This window comes from Lonchura striata, chromosome 3 (genome assembly GCF_046129695.1).
Source record: "Lonchura striata isolate bLonStr1 chromosome 3, bLonStr1.mat, whole genome shotgun sequence".
Classification (NCBI taxonomy): Eukaryota; Metazoa; Chordata; class Aves; order Passeriformes; family Estrildidae; genus Lonchura; species Lonchura striata.
Window position 1 is genome coordinate 108,013,746 of NC_134605.1, and position 16,269 is coordinate 108,030,014.

The 16,269-nt window shown below is 42.3% G+C and overlaps 1 protein-coding gene across 2 annotated transcripts in view; it reads left to right on the forward strand.

Annotated features, from left to right (window-relative positions):
* The window catches only part of ADGRF5 (adhesion G protein-coupled receptor F5), a 47,069-nt gene that overhangs the window by 26,337 nt on the left and 4,463 nt on the right, over positions 1–16,269 (forward strand). For both annotated transcript variants that reach the window (XM_021529759.2, XM_021529758.2), the window contains exons 5-18: positions 330–494; positions 1,965–2,144; positions 2,518–2,645; positions 3,127–3,185; positions 3,850–3,992; positions 4,820–5,026; positions 6,910–7,143; positions 8,471–8,635; positions 8,773–8,991; positions 9,251–9,469; positions 10,706–10,858; positions 12,063–12,259; positions 12,838–13,017; positions 14,453–15,820. In XM_021529759.2, the coding sequence (XP_021385434.2) occupies positions 330–494; positions 1,965–2,144; positions 2,518–2,645; positions 3,127–3,185; positions 3,850–3,992; positions 4,820–5,026; positions 6,910–7,143; positions 8,471–8,635; positions 8,773–8,991; positions 9,251–9,469; positions 10,706–10,858; positions 12,063–12,259; positions 12,838–13,017; positions 14,453–15,820 (3,617 nt within the window). The remainder of the gene's footprint in view (positions 1–329; positions 495–1,964; positions 2,145–2,517; positions 2,646–3,126; positions 3,186–3,849; positions 3,993–4,819; positions 5,027–6,909; positions 7,144–8,470; positions 8,636–8,772; positions 8,992–9,250; positions 9,470–10,705; positions 10,859–12,062; positions 12,260–12,837; positions 13,018–14,452; positions 15,821–16,269) is intronic.

The window sequence follows — 16,269 nt, forward strand, 5'->3', positions numbered from 1 at the left end:
CCTATATGGCTCAGTCTGTGGTTGGCAACTCATCAATTTACTGACTCTAAGGAGAGAAGGGATGAGACAGCTCTTCTATGAATACATTATGTTATTTGTATCAGCTTCCTATGCTCTGACACCAAAGAAATGTTCTTTTGTCAGACAAGGAGCAGATAGAACAGAAGCAGAATATCTGCTGAGTGGGAAGCAAGAAGAGTCCCTAAGCAGAATGCCTCACTAAGCTACCATTAAATAGCAACAAAAACCCCAAATGCTAAGCTAGAGGCCATCAGTTTGTGATTTACCCTCAAACACAGCTTTGCAGTCTCATTCTATTTCTCTTTCAGTGCATATTCTTGACCTCCCCGCTCCGGAGTACATTGTTTATATTGAAGTAAGCCTGCAGGATTCATCTTATCTGGAGCCACTCAAAGACTATGTCAAAAACATTTATCTTCTAAATAATATTTCAAATGTACAAACAACAGTTTCAAACATCAGCATTACAACAGGTGGGTTGGTTATTGATTTGTTTATGGTGGATAATGTGGGGTTTTGATGTCTCCCACTTTTGCCACCCATCATGCTTCAGAATCAGCAAAACTGAACCATATCTGCTTCTGCTGAAAGACCTAGCAAGGTTGAAGCTGTAGCACACAACAGCATATTTATCTGTCTCTCACCACTCCTCTTTTTATAATGTTGGCATTAGGAATAACTCTGAATGCTTTTCCTAAGGAAGGGACAAAGCCAGAGGAAGTCTGAGCTAAAGAATTTTGTTTCAGTTTGGCTAACAAGCAGTCTGAGTTACTTTCAAGTTTCAGGAAGCTGTGACAGCAGTTATCAGACTGTTTACTTCCCTCCTCCTGTATCTGGAACCTAGATGGCTGTAGGAGGCTCTGACCCTGACAGAAACAAGCTGCATGAGATAGAGCTCACTTAACCTATTCTTATAGGGCAAGATATCAAACAGGTTTGATTACATGAGTTGTGGTTGTGCAACATCACATCTGAGTAATACAGCAGAGCATATACAAATGCATCAAGCATTTAAAACATCAGAGGAGATTTGATACCTTCTTATCACTGAGGCATCAAGCAGTGAAAGGAAGTGTTCAGCAGTTCCCAAAACAACATGCAAATGAATCTTATAAAGGCCTTCAGGATCACATGTAATGTGTGAAAATCAATTTGTTAATATCTTACTTTGCCAATGACACATTAAGAGCAGAAAAAGTTACAGTGATGTGTGCTCTGTTTTGCCTTTTTATTCTTTTTGGAGAGTCACTTGGGGGGTGATTTTTGGTTTTTTGTTTATTTGTTGATTTGGTTTGGTTTATTAGTTTTGGTGGTTTTGTTTTTGGGTTGGTTGGGGAGGTTTGTGGTTTGCTTTTTTGGTTGGTTGGTTGGGGTTTTTTTAGTTGTTTTTCTCTTTTTTTTTCTTTTTTTTTTTTTTTTTTGGTTGGTTTCTGGCTTTTTAGTGCTTTAAAGCACTTAGTGATAATGCTACCTTCTCTCACACAACATCTGCCAGGGGACAGAACAACCAGAACAACATAACACCTCATTAGCCACTGGGACTCTGAATGATCTTGCCCTTACAATCTTTATAAGCCTATACACTTGCTTTCAGCTCAGGTGGCATAAAAATATCCAGTCTGAAAAGTATTATGGCACCCTGGCCAGTATGCCAGGTAAATTTTTAGGATCAGACTTCACATCTCCATTCAATTACTTAAAAGTAATTTATCAAATCTTTCCCTGTATCACTCTGGTTCCCATTTCTTGTTAGTCATTTACAATTAGTACAGTAAAATTTGCAAGGTGTCAGATCATCATTTTGGCATCATTCAAATGAACTCACAAGAAGGGCAAATTTTTTAGATCCTTGTCATGAAGACACAGAAAGGTAAATATTTATCTTGCAATAGCTGTGCCCCCTTTACCATTCTCATGGTATTTCTCTGACTGTCTGACTCCAGCCTGCCGGCCCAGTGGTGAGAACAGCGGCTGCTGTTCCTGTGAAACTGGATATGCCTGGCCCAGCACCGTGTGCAGTGATGTGATGCCCTGCCCTTCTCTGAGCCTGGAACCAGCCCTGCCCTGTGCCTACACGCAGAAATTGCCTTTCTATGGACCCTACTGTGAGCCCCAGACTGAAGGTGAGGAGAGACAGGGCAGAACTTCATTGCTGTGCAGCTCACACACTGCTTAGAGGTCAGAATAGAGATAAAAGGTGTGATGGAAAAGTACATCAGGACTGAGCTGGCAGCCACACAGCCTGTGAATGTGGAAAGTCTGTAGAGATGGTCTGAAGCTCTTCTCTTTGTGATATGGGCCCACTTTGACCCAGACACTTGCAGATATTTAGTTGTATTTGGAGCCCAAACTCCTGGAGTCACTCCCATGCCATTCTGGGGCTTTCAGCTTTTGCTGAGCAAAGAAAGTTTCATCTCATCAAATCTGCAACAGATTTTCACCTCATAAGCATTGTTTTTTATTATTTTGCATTTATTTTTATGTCTTTCCTTACAGAGTCATGTGGTATGGGAGAGCCCATTGTAATGAGTATGTCAGTCAGACTTGACTCAGACTTCCAGGACGATCTCAAGCATCCTTCCTCTCTGTTATACCAAAAATACAAAGCGGACCTAGAAGAAGCAGTAATTACTTTACTTTTTTTAATCTCTGAAGGTCGAGAGCCCCCTAAGTAATGTGGTGTTCACCCCAAGTGCCTGGGTGGTCAGTGTCTCTGGGAAGCTGGGAGGTGGGCAGCAGTGGGGCAAAATTACTTTCATCACTTTGTGATGAAAGTGATGTGGGGCAAAGCGGGGCAAAGCTGACTCCATTGATGGCAATAAAAATATTCCCATTTATTTTAATACACTGGGAAGTATTTAGGGACCTTTTGTATATACAGCATGAAAAAAAATCCTATTATTGGTCCTAGCTAAATCCATGTGGGTACACATGGAATAAAACCATGAACAGAAATTAGTTCCATGACACCAGGAGAGTACCAGGCCTGTTGTACGAGATATGCTATATGTCCTTACTCACATCAGGAATGGAGAGTTTCCTATTTTAAGCACACTGCAGTAATACATAGAGGACTTACACTATCTCATCTGTCTTTGTTTACAGTTTAATGCCAGCTACAGATGTTTACCAGGCTTTGTATCAGCAATAGTAACAGATTTTAGGTAAGTAAATAATTTAATTTTTTCCTGTAAGACACAAATCTTCCTCAAAGAGACACAAGTCAGCAAAGGTTGCATTCACTCTGCCTAGAACCCACCCCCAGCATGCACACACTGAATAACAAAATAATCGCTGCAAAGCAAAGCCCAAGTATGAACATGGAAATGGGATTGTGGGTAGGATTCATGACTGTGCAAAAGTCCAAGAAACACAATCATTCCCCATCTGGAGCAAAGCCTTTTATGGAAAAGACTGAGCCCCACCCAAAGGGTAAAAGAATGCAAATAAACCTATCATCACTGCCTAGGCCATAAGGAAGGTGAATAGTACATAGTACATCGACTCTGGATACAGGCTTGGATAAAAGAGACATTGCTGCTGGCCACACATATTTAAATGCAGCTTCATTTTAGGTTTCTAAGTAAAGTTTACTAGAAATAAACATCAGACAAGAAAGGTGACACATAAAGATGTTTCTTTTTAGGGAAGAGCTGTAGCACAACTTTCTAGTATAACAGAGCAAGTCTTGAGTCCCAAGAGGAGTCTCCGCAGGGGAGTCCTGTGAGGTCTTCCCATCCATGCAAGATGGGTCACCACAACACAGAAAACCACTAATATACAAGGATATTTAATTCTGTTATTCATCTCATTCTTGTATCTGTTTAGCCCTGGAAGTGTTTTTGTGAACTTTGAAGTAAGAACAGGAGCAGCAAGCTTCGCTCAGGTTGGACATTCCAACAGAGCTGTGCCACAGTTTCTGGACTCATCGTACCAGCTAAACCCATTCACCTTCACAAGAGTAATCACTAGTAAGTTTAAAGCTCTCAGTATTTTCCTTCAGCCTTTACTTTAGAATGTTTTTGCCTGAATCATGTAGCTGCCCTATACTGTTGATGATTTTCAAGAAACAGGTATTTCTTAGCTGTTTCATTTTATCCTGTGTTACCAAAGCTTAGGTCCTTCATGAGAGGACCATGCATGAAGTACCTCCTATGAAAAACCAAAGACTTCCAGCTACTCCACTGATCAGTTATTGGTTGGACTTGATTATTTCAGGGGTCTTTTCCAGCCTAAATGATTCTAAATGATCCCTGGTGTGGTTCAGTCCAGGGGAGAGATTGAACACCCTTAATTCACCTCCAGAACTGAGACAGTTCTAAGAATGTCAGGCTGCCAGCACTTCCTACTCTTTAAAGCAAAACATAAAACTCTTGCAGTTTACATGACAACACATTCCCTTTGGCTTCCTTGGCACATTTTCCATGCTGCTGCTGGACAGTGTGTTACAATTCAGCTGCTGATCAAGTGCCCTAGAGCTGTTCTGCTCTCAGTGCACCGAGTGCTGGACTGTCTGTCTCAGAGGATTACTTCAACCTGGTTGCTTCTCCTCCCAGCTTATCTAATTAGAAAGTAGTAGTGGTGATAAAAATATTTCTAACTCTGCATAAAACCTTCTGGAATTTTTAGCTGAGAAAGATACTAAAAGAATATGTTGAGGGCAAATCCCATGGCCTGTATCAGAGGTGGTACCCTGCAGCTGATGTGAAGCACCTGGGACCCCCTATAAGATGAAAGACACCATAAGGATGTGAGCTGAAGTGAGAATAATGTAGAATGTTGATCTCTGTCTTCCCAGATCAGACAAACTTCACCGTGAAACCCTCAAACATTTTTGAAGGGGACACAGTAAGACTGACCTGTGAGATAAATTCAACATTTGCCAACGTGACCTGGTATCACTTTGGCCAGACCATCTCAGCCGGCTCCCGGTACTCAATAGAGACAGTTTTAGCATCCAGAAGATCAATTCTTAAAATTACCAACGTTACCACAAAGGATTCTGGTATGATTTTCCATTGTTAAAACAGGAGATGTAAATCTTTATTGTGGCTAGTTCTATAAAAAGCAAAGATGAATGCAATGGAAATGTGAAAATTACATTGCCCCTCATAATTTTATTATTTTCATTAATGATCTATGTATTGACTGGCATTGCCAGTAAGATGTGAACTGACTGAAGTGATTGTATGTGACTGGGTGTTCTAAGTGCCAGGCTTCATTATCGTACCAAGGGAGATGGTGGTGTCTGCATGGCTGTGAGGCCTTCCCACCCTTTTGGTGTGGTGACTGGAGACTGTGGTTGAATTTGTCCTTAGTGCCCTCCCCCCTGCACACACATGACCTAACTAAATCAGAGCTCAGAGTTACAGTTTGGCATGTTTAGGGATTTTTGAAAACCAGAAATAGGTAAACTGGTGGCATCTTTCTGGGCGGATCTATCAGGGGAATTATTACGTATTATCAAAGTGTGTGCTCAATTTTCCACTCAGTTCATGTCTTTGGACCATGAATTTTACATTCAACTTCAAAAAGGGTAGCCTGTGACCAGGTATTTGGGCACACAAATGCGAGGTAGAAATAGTGGCTCTAAAATTCTTTGGACTGAGGATGCACTGAATCTTGGTGTTTCCACTCCTATGTAAGTGGTCTGCTCATTTGGCTATCCCACTGGGGAAGGGAAAGCCACATACTTAAAATATGGGGGAAACATGGATCTCTGATTGCCAATCTCAAAACCAAGCCTGGCTGCGTCCAGGGGACTCCTGCCTGAGAGAGGGGCTGCTAAAGAGAAAGGGACCTGGGGGTCCTGGTTGGTGGCAAGCTGAATGTGAGTCAGCAGTGCCCTGGCAGCCAGGAGAGACAGCCACAGCCGTGTCCTGAGGGAGCACCAGGCACAGCACTGCCAGCCAGGCAAGGCAGGGGATTGTCCTGCTCTGCTCTGGGTTGGGGAGGCCTCACTTCAAGTCCTTAGGGACAGTTTTGGGCACCAAAATACAAAAAAGTCATCAAGCTATTGGAGAGAGTCCAAAGGAGGCCGCAAGGATGCTGAAGGGCCTGAAGGGGAAGCTGTATGAGAAGGAGCTGAGGTCACTTGGTCTGTTCAGTCTTGAGGAGACAGAGGGGAGACCTCATTGTGGTCTTCCACTTCCTCATGAGGGGAAACAGAGGGGCAGGTACAGATCTGTTCTCCCTGGTGAGCAGGGACAGCACTCAAGGAGGTGGCATGAAGCTGAGTCAGGGGATGTTTTGGATAACTGAGAAAAGTTTTTCACCCAGAGGGTGGCTGAGCACTGGAACAGGCTCCCAAGGGCAGTGGTAACAGCACCAAGCCTGAGAGTTCAAGAAGTGTTTGAACAATGCTCCCAGGTACATGATGTCACTCTTGGAGTGTCCCGTGCAGGGCAAAGAGTTAGGCTCAATGATCCTGATCAGTCTGTTCCAACTCAGCATATTCTGTGATTCTGTGATAAATACTCTGCTCTGTTTGGCTGTGCCTTCTGAGCAGCTTAAGAGCCTCCACTCCAAAGCAATTCTGGTGGAGTCCACCCTGGGCACCTCTCTGTCACCTATTCTCTGTAGGAATCTTTTTACCATGCTGCCAGAAGGATTACGGCCAATATACACCAGCAACCCAATAGCACCTACTCAGCCTGATTTGAAGTATTTTGGTCCAAGAATACTGATCTCAAGTACCCATCAACAGTGAATCCTAATCTAGATACATTTGGCACCAGGGGTCTGCAGAAAGCATTCTTGCAGGTGACCTGAGGGTGGATATTGATCAGCAAACTGCAGAGCAGGGACATGTGAGAAGCAGATGTGGAAGTAGTTCCTAATTCCAAAAGAGAGGCAAACTGAGCAAAAACTGTTGTTTATGCTTTACAGGTTCCTACAGTTGCGTGTTAGTAATGAACAGTCTGTATCACACAGAGATACACAATGCCACAGAAACAATATCTGTCTTTCCACTACATGTCACTCCAAACTTTGAGGACATCGATGTCACATGCAACAGTCCTGAAGTGCAGGCAAAGGGTCTTCGGCTGTCCTGTTGCATTGACAGACACTTGACATCGCTTAAGGTTTCCTGGAAAGTAAATGGAACAATCAACATTACAGGTAAGATTAACAAAAGGTTGTCTTTCACGTGCTAGGTTTGCTCACTGCTCAAAGGTCTCCTCCTAAGCAGCTGCCTGAAATCCTAGGATGAATGCAGGGTATGCTCCAAAGGTGTAAGTGGCAGGAGGAAGGACAGACTCTGTATGTGTTGTGCAGGTGCCAGTGGGGTTTCAGGCATCTCCATATATTGATGCGTTAAACCTGGATGGATGGAAACAGCTGCCTGGACCAGCAACACAGAAAGTTTATTTCTGCATGTTCTAATTTTGAGAGCAAGGATGAGTGCCTCACTCTGTACTGCTATCTCTGGAAACACCCCTGGGGTGCAAAGATCTTTCATGTACCACACACTGAGATTTGGCAGTCGTGAGGTACAAGTGCTGCACTGTGAAACAGCTTCAATACAGATAACTATGAGCACTGTTTGCCTTTCCACCTGGAGCTGTGATATTTCACAAACCAGTTGAGTCAGAGGCATCCCGTAAGGCCTTCCAATATAAAGAGTTAACAAGGCACCAAGTAAATGTGCTACAAAGAGCTACAAAGCAACATGAACTGAAATGCTTATTAATGTCTATGAATCATCACCCTAAATGGTCTATTGCCCCTCTTAATATTTTATGACCGTGCAGTAACTGTTTATTGTTAACTACCAGCCACAAATGAGACTTTGCAGAAAGCAGGACAGCAAGCTGAGATAAAATCTTCAAAGTTCATGCACACAGTCACTTTCTCAGAGGACAGTTACCAGAGTGCAGCAGTGCTTGCAGGGAGAGGGGATCCTGGCCCACTGCAATGGGCTGTTTTACCCCTGATTCCCTGTGGCCAGGCTTTTCCCCAGGAACTCTGCTCTCATGTCACCTGTGCTGTCAGCTGCAGCGTGGGACAGCTTTAGTGCTCACAGCTAAACCAGCACTCTTCAGATTTGAAGTTGAATGACTGTCAAGTACCTCCATATTTTTATTTCAAAATTAGACATTAAAATCTGCAGTGTTTACTTACCTTTACTCATCCTAAATATCACAAATAGGATTAGGCTTAACCAGAATACTCTTCATTTTGGTTGACCCTGAGATTTCCAAGCAGTGTGGTTGCGTTCTGACTGGTTTTGGCAGGAGGAATCTCAGCAAAGGGCTGAATGCTGCCACTCTGTGAGTGTTGCCAGGTAAAAGATGTGAATGAACTTTAGCAATGACAAGTTAAAAGTGCCATGATGCCAATTACATACAAACCCACAGGGGTTTCCATGGCTGGAGTAATTGCTTGTGCTGTCCAGAGGTATTTTTGGACATCCATAGCCCTTCAAACAATGCCTATTTCTCCATAGGAGTATCCATCTTGAGTGGAAACTGCACTGAATACCAGCTCAACATCAACGAGTCACTGTGCCCCCCTGATAAGTCAGGTGCAGTGACCACATACACGTGTGAGATGGAGACGGGGCACGGAGCCAGGCGTGCTCAAAGCATCAGAGTCACGTACCTGCGGAAAGGTGAGGGGCAGGCACCTGTGACAGCACAACAGCTCTGTAATGCATAGATGCATTAATACAAATTCTTACACAGAATTTGTAAGAAAATGATTAAAAGTAACTCTCACTAATGTGACTTTTGTCCTGTGTTGTCTCAGCCCACATAACAGTATCTTCAAGCACAAACTCAACAGTTTCAGAGGGATATGGGTTCAATGTAACATGCAAAAGTGATGTGAGCAATTATGACAGCATCAGTTGGAAAATCCAGTCTGGAAATGACACAAAAACAGTGGACTGTGATATGTGCATCAAAAATAGCAAAATACCAGCCGTGTCTGTGCTCACAGTGAAGTCTGCCTCACAGGCCTGGAGAGGTGAGTAAATATGGTCTCATTGGCTGCAAAGGCAATGAAACCTCTGTACCAGATCATTTGCAGCGTCCATAGCCCTGCAAATCACTGTGCAGCCTGGCCACAATAAATAAAAAGCCCTTTGAGTTAAAATTTTTAAGGGTTGGAGGACAGCAAGACTTGGTGTTGCCAACAGCACTGTATTTGTTCAGCATTCATGAGCACGCAAAAGCTGAGGAGCACTTCTCTTGACTGAAACATGGTTTTGTATCACTTCTTTTAGGCACCTACATCTGCACATTCTCCCAGAAAAGCCTGGACAGTTCTGCCAACATTACCATTGAGGTGATTTCCTTGCCCCTGAAGCAGAACATCCTGATAGACCCCATTGCAACATCGATACACTGCCAAGTGCCACATGCCCTCGAGTGCTGCATAAGTGCAAAGACCGTGAGAGACTACAGCGTTACATTTTTGGTTCAACAAAATGAATTTCAAGTTGGTAAGACACAATAAACTTGCAGAATCATCAGTTTCACTCTGTGTCACAGCCCAGTCTCTGTTTTGTTTTTTTTTTTTTAAACTTAGGTCTGTGTAAACAAGTCATACATACTTCTTTCATGACAAGAGCACTTCTGAGGGTGCAAAAAAAGGGAAATTGACTTTTTTTTAGGATGTTGAGCATGCCTGGGGAACATGTCTGGGATTAATACTGAACTGAAGTCACTGCTATAGTGATAAATACCTAATAGGTAAATTCAATGTTTGGTTTGACTTGCCAGGCAGGGAGAAGTGAGCATCCTGACCCTTCTTCAGATTGGAAATTGCTGAACTCCTTTTATTTGCTTTTTTCTTCCATTCTGACACTTTTTAAAATGAACACTGAGAAAACATTACTTAAGAAAATTTACTAATTAATGAAGAATGTCGAGTAACCCATTAAGAATACAATTCAAAAAACTACTCCATTTTCTTCTAGGATACAGGAGGCACATCTTTAGCAATACAAAAGCCTACACTTCTAAGTCTTCAAATTTAAAACAATTCTTCAATTTCTCTGACATGTTTTTAGATACTATAAGTTTTCAAGTGAGTTGTTTTTTATATAGTAAAAAAATACATATTTTCAAGTGAGTTACAAAACTGTTAATTTGAAAAAAAGAAAAAGCAAATGCTATCTACCAAAAATAACTCAGCAAGCATGCAGGAATGCAAAAACAACAGGCTGAGGAGTAAAGCAAGTGGAGGCTGAGGAGACTTTCAGTAGCTAAGAAAAAGGCAAGGATGTGGTTGGAAAAGACTGCAGCTGGAGACTCACCCTCGGGCACAGGCATTCTGAAAAGCTGTGGGAGAGTGGCACAGATCCTGAATTCCAAAAAACCATATAAGAGCAGCCAAATACTAGCCCAGCCTAAATGAAACACCTGTGGTAAAGGCAGAAAGAGTATTCTCAAAAATTATATTCAAAGCAAATTTTGGTTACTGCACAGTGAAGGGGGTTTGGGGAGAATTTGCTCACACAGCAGTAAATGAGAAAGTATTGATCATGCAGCAGCTGCCAGGTTTATTACAAAGGGAGTAAGACACAGAGATCAGCATACAGAGAAGGAGCTTTTTCACAAAGGAAAGTTGTTTTTTTTCCTAGTACACACAGAAAATGAAGTTTTGCCAATGCTTTCTGCTGGTTTTAGTTGTCTGACCCCAAATCTGTGTTACCTGTCTTTATCTATCCATACAGAGAGCAAGAAAAAAGACAATTTGTTTTGCTACATATACAATTACACAGAAAAAGAATGTGACAAAGAGAAAGAGATTGTGGCATATTGCAGATTTATCAACCGCATCGGACAGGGAGTTGACAGTGAACAAATAAGACTGCACTTGATACCTGGTAAGGAAAAAAGTTACTGTTTATATTTGTTATATAGGACATTACAATATCTTTGTTAAATCACATGCCACAAATTCATCACCAGTGACATCTAACAGAAACACTTTTTGTTATCCAAGAACTTTTGTCTCTTTTTCTGGTGGGAAATTTTTACACACAGAGGAAAATACCAGTTTTGATCTAATTAAAAAAAAAGGAAAAAAAGGACAAGATGTGTTTGCTGTATTTGAGAATGGACCCAGCATGTTCCAAAGCAGTGACAGATTAGTCACTGCTGCAGGCTGCACCACCAAGCTTCATCCCCTGTGTTGAATTGTGGTCATGCAGCTCCCAGCTTGCTCCAACAATTCAGCAAGGATCAAAGACTGTGGTGCCTCATCAGGCTCAGGAGGACAGCCTGTGGGAGGGCATTTCCACTTTGAACACAAGAAGGGCAACCTCTGTGAGGTGCTGCAGAGACCAGGGCAGCTTCCAGTCAGCTCTGCAGGGAACGTTTGGTAATTAGAATTCAGCATTGCTAAATCCAGCTTTGATGTTTAGTTCTGACAAGAGTTTGGATATTGGAGCTCTTTTATTCTAAATTGGAAAGGAAGAAATGTTGCACATCCCCCCTGATGCAGAAATTTTCTTTTTTCTGCAGCAGTGGTACCTACAGTTGAATCACTGTATCTGCCAGATTTCGCTCTCTTAGGCAATAAATATGCAGACACTTTAATTACTTTAATCACTTTAATCAGCAGATACTTACTGATATGACTAAGCCAATCAAAGACAATTAGCAACACCCACGTTTCATCAAAAAGGTGTTGAAGCCTCACTGTCAAGGTCTTAATGAATTTCCTGTTAGTTCTACAGCAGTACTGAGTACCTTAACAGAATAAATTTTCTATGAATTATTGCTCACTTAATGGTCAATATAATCCCACTCCAGCTCTGTCTAACCTTGCAGTCTAAATCTAAGTCTTTGGGTGTTGGTTTGTTGATTTGATTCAGTACTCAAAAATTGGAGCTTTATTAGATTTCTTTCTTAATTTCCTGATTCATAAAAATTAGGAATGTGAGACATATACACCCTGAAAGATCATAATTAATGAAGACAGTAAGCTGAAATCCTAATTTAAAGATCTTTGAACAGATCACAAGTTTTGTGGGGGAAATTCATTCATCTCCCTGCTAATTTTCTATCTGTCTGCTCTCTGTACAGGTAAGAAAATTTCCTGCTCGGACAGCTTGGGCATTGGAACAGAAGGGGCCATATTAATAAAGCCATGCTGTGATGTCAAAGATCCAAAAGGTTTCACTCGAGGCAATATAACTTACCAGTGCATCAACAGCTCATGGAAGGTTTTAAGGAATGATTGCCTGTCTGGACCGATAAACGACCTGCTGAACAGTGCTGAGGTAACACTCATGGCTTTTTGGAGGTTGGGGCGGGGAGAAAGAGCAAAAATGTTGGCTGCATTATTTTTGCTTATCATAATCTAAAATATATGAAGCATTTAAAAATTTCTTTCAAAAGAAAGAATGAAGAATGTTTGGCTATATTTACAGCAGCCAGCAAAAGAGCCAAGGCCCCTCCCAGTACACAGAGGGCCTGAGGCACTGCATGGAAAATGTCCATACACATGAATGCTCTGCTCCCAGGCAAGGTGACCTTGTCCATGGCATCCATAAGGAGCAGCTCCTGGCCTGGAGCATTCCCTGAGCTGTGCTCAGGCACAAGCCCAGAGCATGTCACAGAGCACACCAACAGTGAGGCCATAGGAACAACTCCGGGCCACTGCCCAGCCTCATCCCCAGGCCCTTCTTATAGTGCCCATACCCTTGGCCACTGCACTTCACAATGCGTGCCAGGACTTGGTTTTCAGCCTTGGCATCATCCCACAGTGCTTGTCCCACCCACAAACCATCCAGAGTCACCTTTCTCTAAGCCAGGTTAGAGGATTTCATATGTGATGTGCTGTTATCTTCTGTTCCAGTCCTTGGTCAGCAGCCCTGAAGCAAAAGCTCAACTACCTTCCTACCTTGCACAGCTTCAGGAACAGACAAAAAAGGAGCTAACCACAATAAACAATTCTTCAGCAAACCTAGGTGCAATTGTTACCATCCTGGATATGGTCTCCTCTATCCCAGTTGAGGCAGAGGAGCCCACTATGCAGGTAAGGTTTTATTTTATGTCTTATCTACACCTACCAAGCCCTTTGGCCCCTTTTGTCAGAGGAGATGATGTTCTCCCTGAAGAAGTTTCACACTTGCTTAGGATCAAAATTAGGAAAGTGTTCAGGGAATGAAATGAAGTGACAGCAAAGATACAGAGAAGTTTATGAAAACTCAAAATTATGAGGACAAGGAGTCTATGCATGAAAGAGAAGCTGCTGTAAGCTTAGCAACTAGAAATATTTTAGGAACAGATGGACATCTCCAACATTCTAAGACAGGAAAGGACAAGGGATGATGGATAAAAAATTGGACATGAGCCACCAACGTGCTCTTGCAGCCCAGAAACCCAAACATGTTCTGGGCTGCTTAACAAGGAGTATGACCAGGAGGTGATTCTGTCCCTCTGCTCTGGTGAGATCCCACTTGGATTACTGCATCCACCTCTGGGGTCCTCAGGGCAAGAAGGATGTGGGCATGCTGGAATAGGTCCAAAGGAGGGTCACAGAAAAGGTCAGAGGGCTGGAGCAGGTCTCCTATGAGGACAGGCTGAGAGAGTTGGGGTTGTCCAGCCTAGAGAAGAGAAGGCTCAGGGAATAATTTATTGCAGCTTTTCAATACTTAAATGGAATTTATAAAAAGGCTTTTTATCAAGGCCTGTAGTGACAGAACAAAGAACAATGGTTTAAATTGAAAGAGGGCAGGTTTGGATTATGTATTAGGAATAAATTGTTTACTGTGAGGGCAGTAAAGCACTGGAATAGATTTACCAGAGAAGTTGTGGATTCTCCAAACCCTGGAAGAGTCCAAGATGAAGCTGGATATCCCTGCCACCTGGAAGGGAGGTTGGATTGGATGATCTTTAAAATCTTCTGTGATTCTGTGATTCCATGAGTAGAAGCAGGAATAGAAAAAAGGTTGAAATAGGAATAGGGAGAGTAAATTCCAGGAACTATGATCAAGCAAGGAAAATAAATTGGATTTAACAACAAATGAATAACAAAAGAAACCTTAGAAATAATTGGGAACCTTGATTATGAGGTCCAGAGGAAAAGCACTGCTCTTCTGAACAAAAAAGTGCAAAAAGGTTTGATAGTTTGTAGACAGAGAGCCCTGCATGAGACACCAAGAAATCAAAGACAGCACGAACACTGAGAAAGAAAGGAAAGAAGGATGGAGATGCCCAAAATGCTAAATAATGCCAAAATGCCAAATAATAGATTAAAAAATAGTCACACAGCTCTGCTTTTGGAAACCTTAACTTGGAAACAGAGTATGCAGAGGGTTAACAACTGAAGACTTGACATAGACTGAGCAAAATAAGAAAATGCTGGGCTTTTTCAAAAGGCATTTCTAGGACCACACATAAATTACCATCAGAAACAACAATTAATTGTGTGGGATTTCAGTAACTGCATTATTCTGTTGTTGTTCCAGAATTTCTTATCCACAGTGGACTTAATTGTTAACGATTCCACCACAGAAGCTTGGGAAGACCTGAATAATGAGAAGACAAAACAAAGTTCTTTGTTACTACAGTCAGTAGAAAAATTTTCCTTGCGCCTCCAACCACTTAATAACACCATTCCTTCTATCTCTGCAAACACCGTTCAGCTCCAAGGAATAGTTGTCAAGGAAAATAACACAGATTATAACAAGAACTTCCGCAGTACAAAAAACCTCACAGTTAATGTGCTCATTAGTGAAACTGAAATCCAGACTCTAACCCAAAATTCAACCATTGTCAGTGTGATGTACTCAAGACTTGGACATATTTTGCCCCAGAAAACATTTGAATATGTAAATGGTTTATTGATAACAACAACTTTGAGCAGCAACAGAAGCCAGAAGTTTGATGTTAATATGACTTTTGCAAAGAAAGACTTGTCTCTAAAGATGCCCAAGTGTGTCTTTTGGAACTTCACACTCAACAATCACAGGGGGGACTGGGATAATCATGGCTGCACACCCACAGAGTTAGGAGATTATGTCATTTGCTCCTGCAGTCACTTGACATCATTCTCCATCCTGATGTCACCTGATAGATCCTCTGAGCCAATAATTGAAAATTATATTTCCTACATTGGCCTGGGCATTTCAATTGCGAGCTTGGTGGTCTGCATCATAATTGAATCCCTGGTCTGGAAGTATGTGACCAACAACACAACCTCCTACATGCGCCATGTCTGTATTGTCAACATTGCTACATCCCTGCTGATTGCTGACGTTTGGTTCATTGTCACTGCCTCCATCACTGATCAAAACCAGCAGACGAGCAGAGACATCTGTATCATGGCCACCTTCTTCATCCATTTTTTCTACCTGTGTGTCTTTTTCTGGATGCTGAGCCTGGGCCTTATCCTTTTCTACAGACTGGTGTTCATCTTACACAACACGAGTAAGACTACACAGAAGGCGGTGGCATTCTGCCTGGGATATGTGTGCCCCTTTGTCATTGCAGTCACCACCATCGCTGTCACACTGCCAAAGAACAGTTACACCAGAAAGAATGTCTGCTGGCTCAACTGGAAGGACAGCAAAGCTCTCCTGGCCTTTGTCATACCTGCCTTGATCATTGTGGCCACAAACTTGTTCATTGCCGCTGTTGTTATAATAAAAATACTGAGGCCAACTATTGGGGATAGGTCAAGCGGGCAGGAGAGAAAATCTCTGCTTCAGATTGGCAAAAGTGTGGCCATCCTGACACCACTGTTAGGCCTCACCTGGGGTTTTGGCCTTGCCACCATCATCAAAAACAGTCATCAAGCTTTCCACATCCTCTTCAGTCTGTTCAATGCTTTGCAGGTGAGTTGCATGCATTTTTGTTTCCTCTATTATAATTTAACATAGAGACATTATTGCAGTGCCGTGCTTGGCAGGGCATAAGAACACCAGGGAAAAGCTTAAATTTTCATAACACGTCCTTATTCCAAAAGGGTTCTTTGGGAAAGCCATTCCATTCAGCACTATTTCATATTCTCAGCTGCCTTAGCAGATGTGATGTATAGATAAAGATGACCTAAAGATAACTCCCTACTTTGCCAGTAGTTTTGGGATCAGCTTCACTGCTGAAGACCAGGAAAACAGCCCTGTTATGTTCAGGTGGGCAAACTTGAGCATCCTTATTTCCATTTATAGTGCAGCTGGAGGCATCCTGTTATGCTTTTGTGGGTTCCAGTATAAGCCAAAAGAAAGTCACGAAGTTCAGCTGAGAAGTACTAATGATAAAGAGAAGGACTGACAAAAATACACAA